This window comes from Lactuca serriola, chromosome 5 (assembly GCF_051521515.1).
Source record: "Lactuca serriola cultivar US96UC23 chromosome 5, Lser_US96UC23_V15, whole genome shotgun sequence".
NCBI classification, from domain to species: Eukaryota; Viridiplantae; Streptophyta; class Magnoliopsida; order Asterales; family Asteraceae; genus Lactuca; species Lactuca serriola.
The window spans coordinates 341,995,664-342,011,444 of record NC_136412.1 but is presented as its reverse complement, the minus strand read 5'-3'; the positions used below and the strand labels follow the sequence as shown (position 1 = coordinate 342,011,444).

Below are 15,781 nucleotides of genomic sequence, written 5' to 3'. Positions count from 1 at the left end.
AAGTAAGACGGGGGTTGGAATTTGCTTATATGGAACATTTTACGTTTTGTTTTAAAAAATGAATGTTTTGTGGAGCGGTTTCTAGCTACCAGCCAATTTATAAGCTAATATCATGCAGTGTTTAATAAAACGTTACTAACTACTAGTTAATTGTGTTCAATATCATGCAGTGTTTAATAAAACGTTACTAACTACCAGTTAATTGTGTTCAATATCATGCAGTGTTTAATAAAACGTTACTAACTACCAGTTAACTTTGTTGAACACGTCCTAAGTATTTTAGCTTTATGGGGTATATAAGGTTTTTGTTAGCTAAGACCGTCTCCATTGAATTTCTTTATACAAAATGAAGTACAATGATATAAAGTGTTAAATCTTTATTCTGTTATATTCCTTCCGTCCCAAAATTATAGTCCATCTTTCCTTTTTGGTTTGTCTCAAAATAATAGTCCACTTGTAAAAATAAATAACATTTTTACCACAATACTCTCTTATTATTACTTAACCAACTAAGCATTTCATTAACTGCAAAGTAATGCCAAAACTGTCATTTTATTATATAAAGTTAGTGATAATTAATGATTTTTTTTTAATTTGTGTGTTTTTTGTCTGTAGACAATAATATTGGAACAGAGAGAGTATTTTTTACAACAAAATGAAGTAACGTTTTATTAAATTAGTTTTTTTTTACCGTATATATGGGTTAGGTTATTTTGTTCTAACTATCTATTGTGTGCATACACGATTGATTTTGGACCAATCATTTTAGTTATTTTAAGAAAGTAATTAATGTACATTACATGTTGAAGATATAATGAGTATTAATTAAATCTTCAGTATTTAATATATATTAATTACTTTCTTAAAATAACTAAAATAATTGATACAAAATCAATCATACATACACACAATAGATACTAAAAACATTTGAACTTAACTTTTATACTCATTTATTAATTAGTTTTTAACAAATATTTATTATATCTTTTATATCACAATAATTTTATGTAGTATATTATCACAAATTCTTAACGAAATAAATTATTCATATATAAGTAAACTCAAATTAACTATGATATTTTTAAATATATTATCATTTGTATTGTGCATATCAATAATATTGCAAAAAAAATCTTTTGACTCCAATAACTATATTATATATATTCTATGATGTAATGCTATGATGAATTTGGGCTAAAATTATTTTTTGCAGGAAAAAGTTTTAATTTCCTGCATGTTATGTTTTAGAAAGAAAGGATAAACCTAGGTGGTCCCCAACCTAACCAAAGCTAATGAATACTACACTATACATCAAATTTGTGGTGAAAGCCTTCTATAATTGTCTATGAATATAGCATTATTATTGAGCAGTGTAATTGGTTGCTACATATTTATCACTGCATATTTAATAATAATAATAATAATAATAATTGTATTATTTGATGTTGATGCTATTCGATTTCAATTCCTGCACTGTAGTTTTTTTTTAAGGATGGTGATAGTGATGCAGATGATACGTAGAGGACAGGGAGATGATGCAATACTGATGAGAAAAAAAGAAGTATACGTTTATTTTTAGGACTAAAATAATGATAAGATTGTAAAGTGGTTTTCGCCTATAATAAATAGTTTTTAAATGACAAAAAAATTATAAAACTATTTATTTAAGTAACACTTTTATTTTTTCTTTTCAAACAATTAAACCATAAATTAATAATCACTAGACAATCTTTGTAAAGTATGGCCACACCGGAATTGTCTGATAATAATCATCTGTCCGACAACTTGTTGGATTCTTGGTAGATAGTTTATTTTGACTTGTTTAAAATTTGTTAGAAAAAAATAAATAATAACCAAAATTGATTTATTTTTTAGTAACGAATCAATGTTTGTCGTTTCTACCTTATTGATACTCTTTTCCCAAACTTTCTTTTCCAATATATCAGATCTACATGTGTTTTCCAAATTCAAAATCGCATTAACTTGTAGTTTTTCAAAAAAAAAAATGATGGGCTCAACCTCAACCAAATAGATGGCTATATATTAACACTAAACTATATTTGCTTTTTTTCTTTCATCCCATCAACTCCTCTCGTGCTAAAACTAAGGCATATAGCTGAATATTGTGAAAGTTGGCAAAAGTGATTGATAATTGGAAAATATAGCTTTTGTGTGAAAATGTTTGGGAAAAAAAGTTTTTGATGAAGAGCTGTTTATAAATAAAAGATGATTTGTGTTTGTTAAGGCAGCCAAGAGATGATGGTAACACTTGGGAGGGAAGTAGAAGAGAGCCACCAGTAACCACGAGCATAACATTGGTTTCTTTTTCTTCTGGTTATAGTTATAATTAATTTCCAAGAAATCACATAATTTTATAGACATTGTTCTTCTGAAAGATTAAAAACTCACTCTCCATGCAACTCAGCAGATCAAGAACAGCCGCCCCTGTAGACCCATTGAAATGCTTCAATATGTCCACCAACGTGACCTGCATTGATATATGTAAGCTTTTGTTTTAGAAAGATAAAAAAGAAAAAAAAAATACTGACCCCATTCTGAAAGTTTTGAAGCCACTCCAAAAGGGAAGCTTCAGTAAGCTGAGGCTGAGGCTGATGAGAAGTATTATTATCTTCTTCAAGCTTCTGGCGTTTCATGGGAGAATCATCATCATCATCAATAATATCAACAACTACAGCTTGCATAGGATTAATGTGTCTTTTACTTGATGGGGATGATTCTTCTTTTTCTTGTATTCCATTAAATTGTTGTTTGGGAGTGGGAGATGGAATAGCATCAGTTGACATCCCAAGTTCATCCATTGTCAACCATGCCTTGATATGAAAATACTCTACCTGTTCATCCACACATCTTCTCCATCATAAAAATATCCATATACATTTTTATTTTATTTATGCAAATAAAGTGAAAACATACCTCTTCTGGTAGCTCGTCTTTGATAGGTTTGAGTTTTTCTTTGGAGCCAACTTTGAAAACTGCAGCTTTGACATTAGCAGCAATCTGCTGTGTCAGTCCAATTTCATTAAAAAATCTCCCCCAGTCAACCGCACATCCTTCTCGTGCTGCATCTAGAACATATCCAAGGACTGTTCCTACTTTTATTGGGGCCGATCTACCAGGAAAGTTCTGCAACAACAACACTATTTTAATTTTTTTTTTTTAAATAAAAAAGGTAGCATAAATGTTTTAAAATACTTACAGCAATTTTTTCAGCTGTGAGACCATCCTCTTGCCACATCTTCCAAGCACTGTATTTTGCAGGTGGCAAATCTTTTGGGTTTTTTATTGTGGTGGTATGAGATTTGGAGTTGTTACAGACTTGAGTGGCTTCCATGGGTGCAACTCCATCCAAACAAAGATCCAGTTTTTTCGATAATTCATGGATCACCCGAATAATTTGATCCCCGTACCTTGTTACAAGGTGCTGCATTTCATTAACACCAACACATTAAGTGTTTTTTTTCTTATCAACCCGAATATTCTATTTCCAATGTATTACTATTATGTATATAATATACCTGGTTGACACCATCAATGTTTGCCAACCTTGCTTTAGTAGATGGTCTTGTTGCTACTATCTTTTTCAGGGTTAAATCCCCACATATAGCATATCTGCAAATTGCTAACTGATCTTAAATCTCACATATGTCCAATTCCAAATCATTTAAAATGCTTGCTACTTACGGAGCAGTTCCAGCAGATCTTGCAAGCTTCATTCTCTCTTCTAAAAGTATTTTATAAACTTCTCTCTCCGCCTATATTGGAATTAATTCAAAAAAAATCAAAACACACACAGAAAGTAAAACTATATCCTCCTCTTATTAAAATACCTACCTGTGACATTCCATCAATCCCTGAGCCAGGTGTATCTGTACTTATCTTGTCCTCATTGCCACCACCCAATTCACTAGTAATTGGTAAAAGTAATGGAGGTTGGTGATCAGGCCTACAGGATCTAAGGAACTTTGCACCTTCCACACTCACACTGTACATGGAAAAAATATATATATTCTATCACTTTAATATACAAAATACATGGGTGTAACTTAACTTGTAAAAAACAAACAACTTATGTATTTATTTATATACTTGTTATGTTAAAAAAGAAAATCGGTTAGCAACATACCTTACAGTTCTATAAGTATCTTTAACAGTCTCAACCAAGTAACCTGTGCATCAAATTGCATAACTAGATTAGGGACTTCTTCTTCTCATAGTAAACACCAAATGCAAGAAAGAGCAATGTACTTTCACTTACTTTTGCATTATAGCATCCTACTTTCATTTTCTTTTATTATAGCATCCTACTTTCAGTATTTTTTTTTTCTAATTAACACATATTACACTTTGAAAACTCTACCCAACTGTAACATTGTACTTCCAATTTTTATCTTATTATGTTATTTTAATTCAGAAATGAAAAATCTACCCAAATATAGCAGCGGGCATTGCTTTTGCTATAATTTGGTAATAGGAAGAAATGAAAGTAGGATGCTATAGTAAACAAAGAAAGATTTTATAACTGAAACAAACTGCATCTAGCTAACGCATTTTATCAGACAAAGTAAAAAAAATATTTTACATACCAAAAGAAATTAGTTGAAAACCTAGTGTCTTCCACCAATTTGCTGAAAAATCTTTCCCAAGTCCATGGTATGGGAGATTGTCAAACTGCTTTTCAGTAATCTTTTTAGCCTGCAATCCACAAGAAGATTTAGTAGGAATATATAAGATTATAAACCAACTGAGCATCTTTCCCCTAACCCTTGAACAAGTTTTACCAAACAAACATTATAAATAATAAAATCTTACACGAGAACCCCGAAGAACATCTATTGGCAAGTTAAGCCCCCAATAACCACCACAAGACTGGATGCAACCCATCAGAAGAAATGCTTCTCTAGACATATCATTCTCCTCCTTTAAGCTTGTGCAATTATCACAATTTCCTGTATTGATCCAAATATATCATCCATGAATGAAAGAGTTAAATACACATTTAACATGATGATACATTACTATCTTTTTTTTGGGGAGGTGATAAGATAGTCCTTAATTCCTTTAATTCAAGGATGCTTTTACACAACAAAGTTCATAGCATAATCCAGTGACTATGTGTCTTATGTTTTATGAAATATAAAAGAGAAAAAAAGGAAATTTGCCTCACCACAATTAATGGATGGACATATTTCCCCAAAATACTCGAGCAAAATTTTTCTTCTGCAAGTTGTCTGCATGCAATATCGTTGAGCAGCCATAAACGAATCCATAATAGCTTTTTTCTGGTTTTCCTGTTAGAAACAAGGTGAATTTTTATTAACATAATCCATGAAGAAAACAACAATAATAATAAATGATTTTGTTGAGAAAGTTCAACATACTGAGCTTGCTTCTCCACAGTAGAAATCAGCTTTTCCAAAGTCACCTCTTGAAAAGTATAGCCAGCAATCAGAAGCAATCCCATCTCTACCACATCTTCCACTTTCTTGATAATATGACTCCAAACTCTTAGGGCACCCATAGTGGATCACATGTCTTATGTCTGGCTTATCAATACCCATTCCAAATGCAATAGTTGCAACCATTACCCGAACCTCATCCCTTATAAAAGATCTAGCAACAAAAGGGTACAAAAAAAAAAGACATGAAAGCTGACCTCTTGGACATCTTTAATGACTATTTTTATATGATTAAACAAGTTAAAGAAAACTGGAAACCTGTGTGATTCTTCACGGGCCTTGTGACCCATTTGGCCATGATACATTCCAGCATTGATTCCAGCCTCACAAAGTGATCTACCAATCTAAGGAATCCAGACAGATGAAACAAATTTTAACAAAAATGGCCTCTAACCAATAAAAAGATTTAAAGTAAGTCAATAGCAGAGGTTAAAAGTATATGAAAGCTGACCTCTTGGACATCTTTAATGGTTGTACAATATACAATAGTTGATCCAGCATTTGATACATGTTTAGAGACTTGTGCCACAAGCTCATCAACAAATGAGGCCCCACGGTTGATAGATTTCACACCATAGTAAAGGTTTTTTCTATCAAATGATCCAATGGCAACATGAGGGTCTTTCATCATAAGAGAACCAACTATGTCATTTCGAACCCTGGAATCACAAGAGAGTAACCATAAAGATGTAAGATAGATTTAGGGCTTGATATGTAACTATATGTAGAAGAACTCACAAAGAAATAAAAGCAAGCTAAAGACCAAAAGACAAATCAATTTGCATGACACGTACTTTTCTGTAGCTGTTGCTGTCAATCCAACAAATGGAACACCTACCAAAACATCTCGCAGCTTGTATAATTGTTTGTATTCCACCCTGTAAAACATACCTTTATTTAGAAATTCTAATAGGAAACATAACAACTAGAAGAACACTTCTATTAATAGATCAATACACACACACATGAATGTGTAATGATTATCCAAGATTAAGTAATATATTAGAAACCAACCGAAAATCATGGCCCCACTCCGAGATACAATGGGCTTCATCAACAGCCACTAGACATATTCCTGTGTTAAGTAACCTTGACCAGAAGCTGCATTTGGAGTAAAAACAGCTCAAATCATCATCACTTATTTTCATAAGGTAAAGTACAGAAATCGTCCCTGTGATATGACCAAAATTATGGATTGGGTTCCCTGCGATATATTTTACTTAATTATGTTGTAGAAACTGTCCTTAATCGATGTGAAATGACTAATATACCCCTGTCTAACATTTTTTAAACTTTATTTATTTTTATTTTTTTTGGATAAATTATCAATATTACCTGTTGGGAGCATTACATGCCTTCTCTGGAGTCATATACAGAAGGTCATATTGGCCACTCTCAGCATTCTTCTGTGCACTTGTGTTGGTCTGAGCAGTGGAGAGATGCTCAGCTCTAATGCCCCTCTCTTTCAAAGCCATGACCTATAAACAAACACCATTTAAATTATCATGTGCTTATCTGTTAAAATTTGGTTAAAGAAAAAGATAAAAGTGAATATACCTGATCTTGCATCAGAGAAATAAGTGGGCTTATAACTACAGCAGTCTTTTGTGCAATTAATGGAGGAACCTGATAGCTAGATTAGAATAGTAATAAAAAACGAGTCAGTTGCAAAGTATTTATCACAATTCACAAATAAATCAACAGCTTTACCACTCTCGTATTCTAAAAGATTAGAGGCCTATATAATCATCCTTATTTACACATTCTGAAAACATGATCAAACAAACTTAACTCGAGCTAGAACCAAGAGCATACATAAGAACTTGACCAAAACATATGTATATCAACACATTGATAGGGACCAAAAAGACCAAAAAGAATTAGAGCTGAGTTCCTAAAATCTCAATCTCAATTATTATATGTTGTGATGCAAGCTAATATCTGTATTAGGAATCTCGACTTGTTTGCATCACCAATGAAGATAAACTGTACATTAGTAAAAGGGACATCCACCTACCATATACAATAATCCATCACTCGCTATGAAAACTGTATAATTGCTAAAGCTTCTGGGGAATGGATTAGATTTGATCATACCAATCCTTACTATATCACAAATCTAATTATCTTTTTTCATATACAGTACAATGGTTATTCCCAAACACAAATGTATGTATCAAATTAAATGTTTCACACTAATGCATGTATAAAAATCCATCGGTCTAAATGGCTCTGGTAATCTCGAGACTCATGAAGTAAAACAAACTAGAGAGTCGAATTTACCATAGGGACTTGCCGCTACCGGTAGCCATAACAACCAAGCTATCTCTTCCCTCCAAAATCTTCTCGATTATCTCCTTCTGATACGGTCGAAATGTCGAAAACCCAAAATATTCCTGTTACCATACATCAACAAAAGACCACAACCTGATTAGGTGAGTGTTTATCGCTAACGTGTGAACTTTGCAATATGAATAACACGAAATCAAAAAGGGGGTTTTAGGGTTTTCACGTAACCAAAATGATGGTAAAGAAAACACGAAGTAGAAGATGGAGATCACCTTGAGAGTATGTTCCATTTTCGTTTCTTTCCAGTCGTAATGGAATGAGTGTGGACTGAATCGTGACAACGAAATTGAACACTAGAAACCTCCTATATACTTCAGAACTTGAGGTTGCTAGGCGGGGTAGGGTTTTCGCGCCATTTGTTGATGGGACGCATTTTGTTTTCGAATTATTTATTTCAAGTAAAATAACAATAGGACCTTTATTGTTAAATCAAAATTTATTTATGAAAAAAAATGAATTTGATTTTGCTTTTTTTTTTCTCTGGTTTATGGGTTTTATTGTGACTTTGATGTATTAAAGTCATATTATTTTACTATAATTTACGAATAAACTTCAAAATAAAATATGTTTATGAAAAAAGTATGAATTATCGGTAAAAGTGTTGATTTGACTATTTTCTCTCTACAACATATATATATTACCGGTTTCATTGCTGACTTGAACGCTTAATCATTAAATGAACTAATGAGATGGATATATTAGATTATATAATGTTACGTTTGTCATAAAACTTGATATTCATTTCATCAACTCATTTAATAACTAGGTGTCAAAGTCAGCAATGAAAACCGGTAAAATGTATGTTACCGGGAAAAAAGACGAAAAATGAGCTCATGAGATGGATACGTTGGGTTACATAAAATATAGTTAGAAATTTTGAAATTTCTTATAAACTTCGAATATGATGAATTTGTTAGCTTATGTAATTATTGTAGTCATTGTTTGATGCATTTTAAATTCCAACAACAAATATACAGTGCAACATGATATCAGGTTTTATGGTAGACATAACATTATATAACTCATCATATTCATCTTATCGACTCATTTGATGACTAAACATACAGGTCAACAATAAAATTGGTAAAATGTGTGTTATATGAAGAAAATGGTCAAATCATCATTTTTATTAGTAATTCATGTTTTTTCGTAAACAAAATTTAGTTTGAGACTTATTTATAAATTATGGCAAAATAATGGAACTAAAATGCATTTAGGTCTGCAATAAAATCGGTAACTATTAAAAAATGGCCAAATCATCACTTTTACAGGTAATTTATGATTTTTCGTAAATAAATTTTGGTTTAACTTATTCATAAAGTAGGGTAAAATACTAACGCCTAGTTCCCGAGTTTAACAAAAGAAAAGAAAAATAAGAGAAAAGAAAGTCATGAGAGAAAAGAAGAGAAATGAAAGAAAAACAAATTTTTTTTATTCCCGAGTTTGAGAAAAATAGAAATAAATTAATTATTTTGTTCTTTATTTTCAAATCCTCCCACATCGGAAAGGAAAGTTATGAGGAAAAGTGATATTTCCATTTTCCCCCACTTATTTCCTTTAATTAAAATTCGGAAACACCAATTTCTTATATATATATATATATATATATATATATATATATATATATATATAGGGTTAGGTTATTTTGTTTTTACTAACTATTGCGTGTCAGAATGCACAGATCTGGACCATCGGATGGAATATAATCAAATGTCATGATTTGAGGGTCTATAGTAGTAGAATAGGATAGCATGTACCATATAATCACACAAATTTTAGCATAAGGGCATTTTAGTCAATTAACCTATATTAAAAAAGGAAATTTTCGGATTTTTAGGGATGATTAATTCCTTTATTTTTTAAAAATCTGAATATTTTAAATTAATTCAAATTTAAAAATCCGATTTTATTCTGTCAGAATGATAGAATGTCAACCATAAACTAGTAAATGTATTTTTCGATTTTATTCCGTCAGAATGAATTTTTGTTTGAATGATGTTCTTTAAGAGTTTTATTCTATTAGAATATTAATGAAGAGTAGCAGAATTCTTGAACTCCTAGTTGAAGAATAACAACATTTTAATATTTTTATATACATTCGAACTTAAATATTCATACATATTTTTACATACTAATAGCCTTATATATTTTAATATATTTATACACATTCTAAAAGAATATCATAAAAAATCAGCATTCTTGAATATACAGGTAATGAATAAAATACAAGTGTAATTCTTAAAAAATAAAAACATGCTTAAACTGTGAGTGTCATCAATCTTTGGCTAATTTTGTAAGTCATTCTTATCAGGTCTTCAAGTCATTATTCCGATCATTCTTATCACAAATGCAACAAAAACTAATTCATACATATTCTGGCATAATAGATCCTGTTAGAATATACTCTTGTTCTCTATGTTTTTTTTTTCCTTTTCCACATTAATGGCAACCTCTTCAAGACCTAAATCTACAAAGAAAACAATAATTAACTTTCAAATATTAAAAAAACCAGTTCATTCTAAGAGAATAAAAACAATAAATTCTGATAAAATGTAATAGACATTAAAGAATTATAATTTATTCTAATAGAATGTAATCCTCAAATCAATTGATCAAGAATGTGATATATATTCAAATAAAATATAACTATAATTTCTACAAACCAAAATTAACAATCATCCCTAAACTTACCATGTACATTATTCTGAAAAAAATGTAATGTTTTATTATTTAGGATGTTATTCCATAAGAATCAAGACCAATAACAAGAATATACACCGATTTTATTCTAACATAATTGGTTACGGTAATTCACTGCTTAAGTTGAAAGGGAATTCAAGATTCTGTTATGACAAAATTAGAATTTGATATTCCATTCTAGCAAAATGATCGACATCAAGATGCTTAAAAAACCTAGATTTCAACTATGCATTTTATCGAACACATGGTGTGCTCCTTCAGTTTCTTCAAAAAAAAAAATAGTGAGAGTCTTACCAATTCAGTTTTTTGGTGGTCGGGAACTTCTTCAGCCATACCTGAGCTATATTCGACTTGATGACAAGAATTCAAACAAAATTCTAGCCCCTAGGTAACGATTCCCCAAATAAGCCTTCGATATTCAAAACTACATAAACAACAACTGTAAGATCGTTTGCAAACTTTTCTGAACATGAACATAAGAAAAAAAAAATGATTGATCGATTAATAAATATTCATATGCAAGCCATTCCAAAAAAAAAGTCAAAGAACACTAACATCATATAATAAAAACGTCAATTAAATCACTGTTGAACTGAATCCACAAAAAGAAATATTTATAATTACATACCTATGACTGGTGAGTATAAATCATTGTATTCTAGGATCGGTCTATGGATTTGGAATGAGAGAGATAAAGGTAACGACTGTGAAATAAGATTGAATAAAGCCCGAATCTTGTTGAAGGTCCTTGCAGGTGGTGGTGCAGATAGGTACATGGAAGAAGGATGGTGCGAGACGAGAGGATACGTCAATTGTAGAAGAAGAAACCGAATCGGCGATGGTGATTGTGATGATGCCGATGATGAATGTGTTCGTCCCCAAACATAACTAGGTCAAATATATTAACTTTATTTCTATAATTAAATGATTTCAATTAAATGATTTCCTTAATTAAAAATACCAAAAGTCCAAAATACCCTTTAATGATTTATTTAATTCTTTATTATTTCTTGAATTCTCATTGGTGCATTTAGGCACACAATAGTTGCTAAAAACATTTGAACCTAACTCTCTCTCTCTCTCTCTCTCTCTCTCTATATATATATATATATATATATATATATATATATGAGAATTCAAGAAATAATAAAGAATTAAATAAATCATTAAAGGGTATTTTGGACTTTTTTTGGATTTGTAAGAAAATAAAAAAAAAATAATGAACTATTAAAATTGATTTTTTTATATTTTAAACTTAAATAAATAAACAAAATAAATTGATAAGCTTTAATAAGAAATTTGAAACAAGAAGGTAAGTCTATTAATGAAATTGATATATATTTATTACTACATTTATTTTAATTATTATATTAAAATATTATGTGAAATTTAATAAATAGAAAAACTCATAAAATGACATGTGGAAAATAAATTAGTTCAAAATACCCACAAAATGACATTTGGCAAATTGAATGAGAGTGTGACAAGTGGCAAAAAAAACTCATTTATTAGAGTAGATTTCCATCTATTTCCTTTATTGTCTCTCGTTAAGTTGGATCTGAGCATATCTGAGTTGGAAGCTTCAATCTTTCTCACTCTTTTGTTTTATGCATCATATTAGTGTGTTTTAGGGCTTTGTCCCAAAAGGCGGAGACTAGATGGTGAACTCTAGAGGCTATGATCAACCCTCTTTAAATGTGATTAGTAGTGTAATGTCATAAAAATAATCAAGTTCATGTGACTTCTAGTAAACATAAATCATTGGTGATTAATGTATTATAAAGTTATAGTTATGTACTAGTTTATAATATGTGGGAACCACAGTTACAAAATTGATTAAACATTTAAACCTTCATACTAAAAATTCAAAATTATTAATCAACTATTTTAAATAAATTATTAATTAAGAGATATTTTTTGGTTATATAAAATTACAATCGTTGATTCAAATAAATATGTTACCTTATAATATGTATTAATTTTATTTTAATTTTTATTCTAATGTTATTTTTTTAATGTAATTATAGTAGAAAATTTTAAAATTTAAAATTTAAAATGGATAATCAATAGGTTGACAAGTGACGTGACATCAATTAAGATGTCTTACAGAATGACACATTACAAAAGAATAATAAACCTATTTTTTTTATTAAAATATGGAGATGAGGATGTTCGTACATATCTATTCTTGAACTTTATGTAACATCTTTTATTAACGCTAACATACAATTTCATTAAAAAAAATAAAATAGGTAACACTTTAATAGAAACAATAAATACAAATAAAAGTAAAAATACAAAATCAAATATTGTAGCAACGAATACAATTGAGTTAGAACTTGTGAAAGTGGGTCAAACATGACAATTGTTATGTATATTAAAAGTGGGTCAATGCTCGTGAACCTTATAAAGTTTTCAACCGAGCCAAACCGTTTCAATGGTGGCCGGTTGGTTTTGCGGGTTCGGTTTCCCGACTTTGTCATTCATTAGAAATCGGTTGCTCTTTCTTTCGCCTGCACATACTTGGCTTATTCTCTACTTCCCATTCTCACAAGTTGCTACGTTTTGAACCCGATCAAGATTGCTAATTCCTCGATTTTGAGTCTTCGCTGATTTATCGACAAGTTATTGAAGGTCAGGGTAAACCAAATCGAAATTTTTATTCAGTTTCTTGATTTTGCGTCTTTCTCTATTTATCAATGAATTCTTTCATGCTTATTAAAGCCTCGATTTCCCATTTGCTTATCCGCTCCTGTATCCTAGGGCATAAATAGTCGGAAGTGAATGAAGGTAGCAGGACCGTCGTGAACTATTTTCTCTCCGATCACTATCGAACCACCAGTACACCACCAACCTATTAGGAACGAAGGCAGCTGTCCACGTAGATTTGCAAGCAATACGTGTTGTTGCGTCGCCATAAGAACAACGAAAGCATCAGGGGCTGTTATTATTCGGGTTGATGATCGCCTGAACTATGTTGAGAGGCCAGTGACGATCTTGGATCGGAAGACGAAGGCCTTACGCAACAAGGTGGTGTCCTTGGTAAAGTTTTTGTGGTAGCATCATGAGGGTTCTTGTAACATCATGTTTTGGATCGTCTGTGGTCATGGTTCGTGGGCTGCAAACCAGGCATGAGGAGGTATCAGGGCTGCGACGAGTTGCTAGAAGCTTAGGGCATCTCGTCACCTTTCTGTGGGTTTGATGTTCATGGGAATCGGGGTTATATCGAGGAAGCGATGGAAGTTTGAAGATTGTGGCAAGATAAGTCCCTTATTTGAGAAAAGTGGCAGTTGAGTACGTTGGGCGTACATATGTGTACGCTTAGCGTACTCATGTGTGTGATTTTTAAGTGGAGCCACCTAGTACGTCGGGAATACCAGAGGGTACGCTGGGCGTACCAGGAACAGAGTGGAAACCCTAACTTTGGATGTGTCCCTACATAAAGAATGAGATGGCCTCATTCCTGGCCACCATCCTTAGTCTATAAACCCTCTAAAACCCTAATCTTTCATTCATGGAGCTTGTGAGTGCATTTGAGAGCCTTGAGTGGTTTTGGTGTGTTCTTGGAGTAAAAAGGGAGCTTTGGGGAAGAAGGAGTGAGAAGTCCATGCCTTGGATCTGAGCATATATGAGTTGGAAGCTTCATATAGAGGTATAAAGCTTCAATCTTCCTGACTCTTTTGTTTTGTGCATCATATTAGTGTATTTTAGGGCTTTGTCCCAAAAGGTGGAGACTTTATGAGATAGTAAACTCCAGAGGCTATGATCAACCCCCTTTGAGTGTGATTAATAGTGTAATGTCATAAAAATCCAATCTTGGTCGTTGGAATCAAGCCATACATGAGTTATGAGCTTCTTGAGATAAAGGAGTGAGTGTTTTGGGTGTTTGTGACCTTTCCAGCCATGCAAAGGCTTAAAGTCACTGACTTTATGGAGTAAGATTCATTAGGGAGTCCAAATTTGGGATTTGAGTTAATGTCTTAACTGATTAAGACCAAATGAGTAGAAAGAGTGAATATGGGGAGTACGGTGAGCGTAATTCATGTACGCCCCGCGTACCGCCCTAGTGTCCCCGATGGCCAATCTGGATTTTGAGTACGCTGAGCGTACCAAGGGAGGTACGCCCCGCGTAACCTCACTGTGGACTTTTGGGCTAAGTCTCGTTTTGGGCCTTGAGTGTTGGGCCTGGAGTTTGGGCTTGTTGCAATAGGGTATTAGACCAGAGGAGTATGTATATTCATGATTGGGCCCTTAAGTTGGGCTTGCCATTTAGTTATGAGAGTGGGCCTCAGGTGAGCCCATTTATTATTGGGCCTTTTGTGGGGCCAATGGGTTTTAGGCTATTAATGGGCTGGTTAGTGGTCTTCATTTAGACCTAATGAGTGAGAGTTTGGACTTAGTTCCTAATTGGGTTAATTGTGGGTTTTGGCTCAGAGTTAGAGGTCGGTGCGCAACAACAACATTTTTAAGGGATGTTCTTCGTCCGATGTGAGTCTTCTCACTATACTTTACCTAAAGTGGTACTTATGTGTGACCGGAGGGTCTTATGTGCTTACATTGAGTATTGTGTTATTCTGCTTTATGTTGTATGTTGTGCATTATGTCTTTGTGATTTATGTTATGTGAAGCTTTACAGACCGGACCAGAGGGTCCAACGAACCGTGGGACTGGAGGGTCCCACTGAGACACATTGACCGGAGGGTCTTCCAGTGATATAGCCTCAAGTGGCTAATGAGCTGTGTGTGTGGTATTTTGGGGAACTTACTAAGCTTCGTGCTTACTGTGTTATGTGTTATGTGTTTCAGGTTTTTCTCATGATTGGGGGAAGGCACCGGCTCGATTGTACACACCAGAGAAAGAGTTATGTTTTGAGGATCCTGGATTATTAATCAAACAATTATGGAGATGTGTTTTGTAAACTAAATAAATGAGATTTTGTGAAATGCGTTATGAAATTTATATGATTTTAAAATGAAAATTTTGTTTGGAAATTTATGGTGTTACAGTTCTAACTGGACTTGGGAACCCGAGACAGAGATGCAGATTGTCATCAATCTCTTCCAAGTAGTGAATCCGACTTCATTGAAGATGTTTGAGACTAAAACAAAGCGCGAATTTTCAGACGAAGCGATGAACAATGGATTGGATGAATTCAATGAAGAAGATGAATTTGTATTAGACATTTCAATTGAAAGAACAAGAAATGAAAAGAAATTAATTTGGTGATGATTGATCATATTGCTTTGATACCATAT

General features: G+C 32.4%; 1 protein-coding gene across 1 annotated transcript; it reads right to left on the bottom strand.

Moving 5' to 3' along the window:
• Positions 1-2,306: 2,306 nt before the first annotated feature.
• On the bottom strand, positions 2,307-8,179 carry LOC145055403 (uncharacterized). Its single transcript, XM_079003711.1, has 20 exons — positions 8,039-8,179; positions 7,761-7,873; positions 7,035-7,110; positions 6,813-6,955; positions 6,492-6,578; positions 6,272-6,355; positions 5,929-6,136; positions 5,736-5,821; positions 5,400-5,631; positions 5,186-5,309; positions 4,831-4,967; positions 4,605-4,713; positions 4,145-4,187; positions 3,853-4,003; positions 3,703-3,773; positions 3,537-3,630; positions 3,218-3,442; positions 2,935-3,144; positions 2,550-2,852; positions 2,307-2,488 (listed from the first exon to the last, which is right to left on the bottom strand). Exons 1-20 carry the CDS (start codon positions 8,054-8,056, stop codon positions 2,363-2,365), a joined length of 2,640 nt encoding a protein of 879 aa, XP_078859837.1. The 5' UTR covers positions 8,057-8,179; the 3' UTR covers positions 2,307-2,362.
• Positions 8,180-15,781: the final 7,602 nt, after the last annotated feature.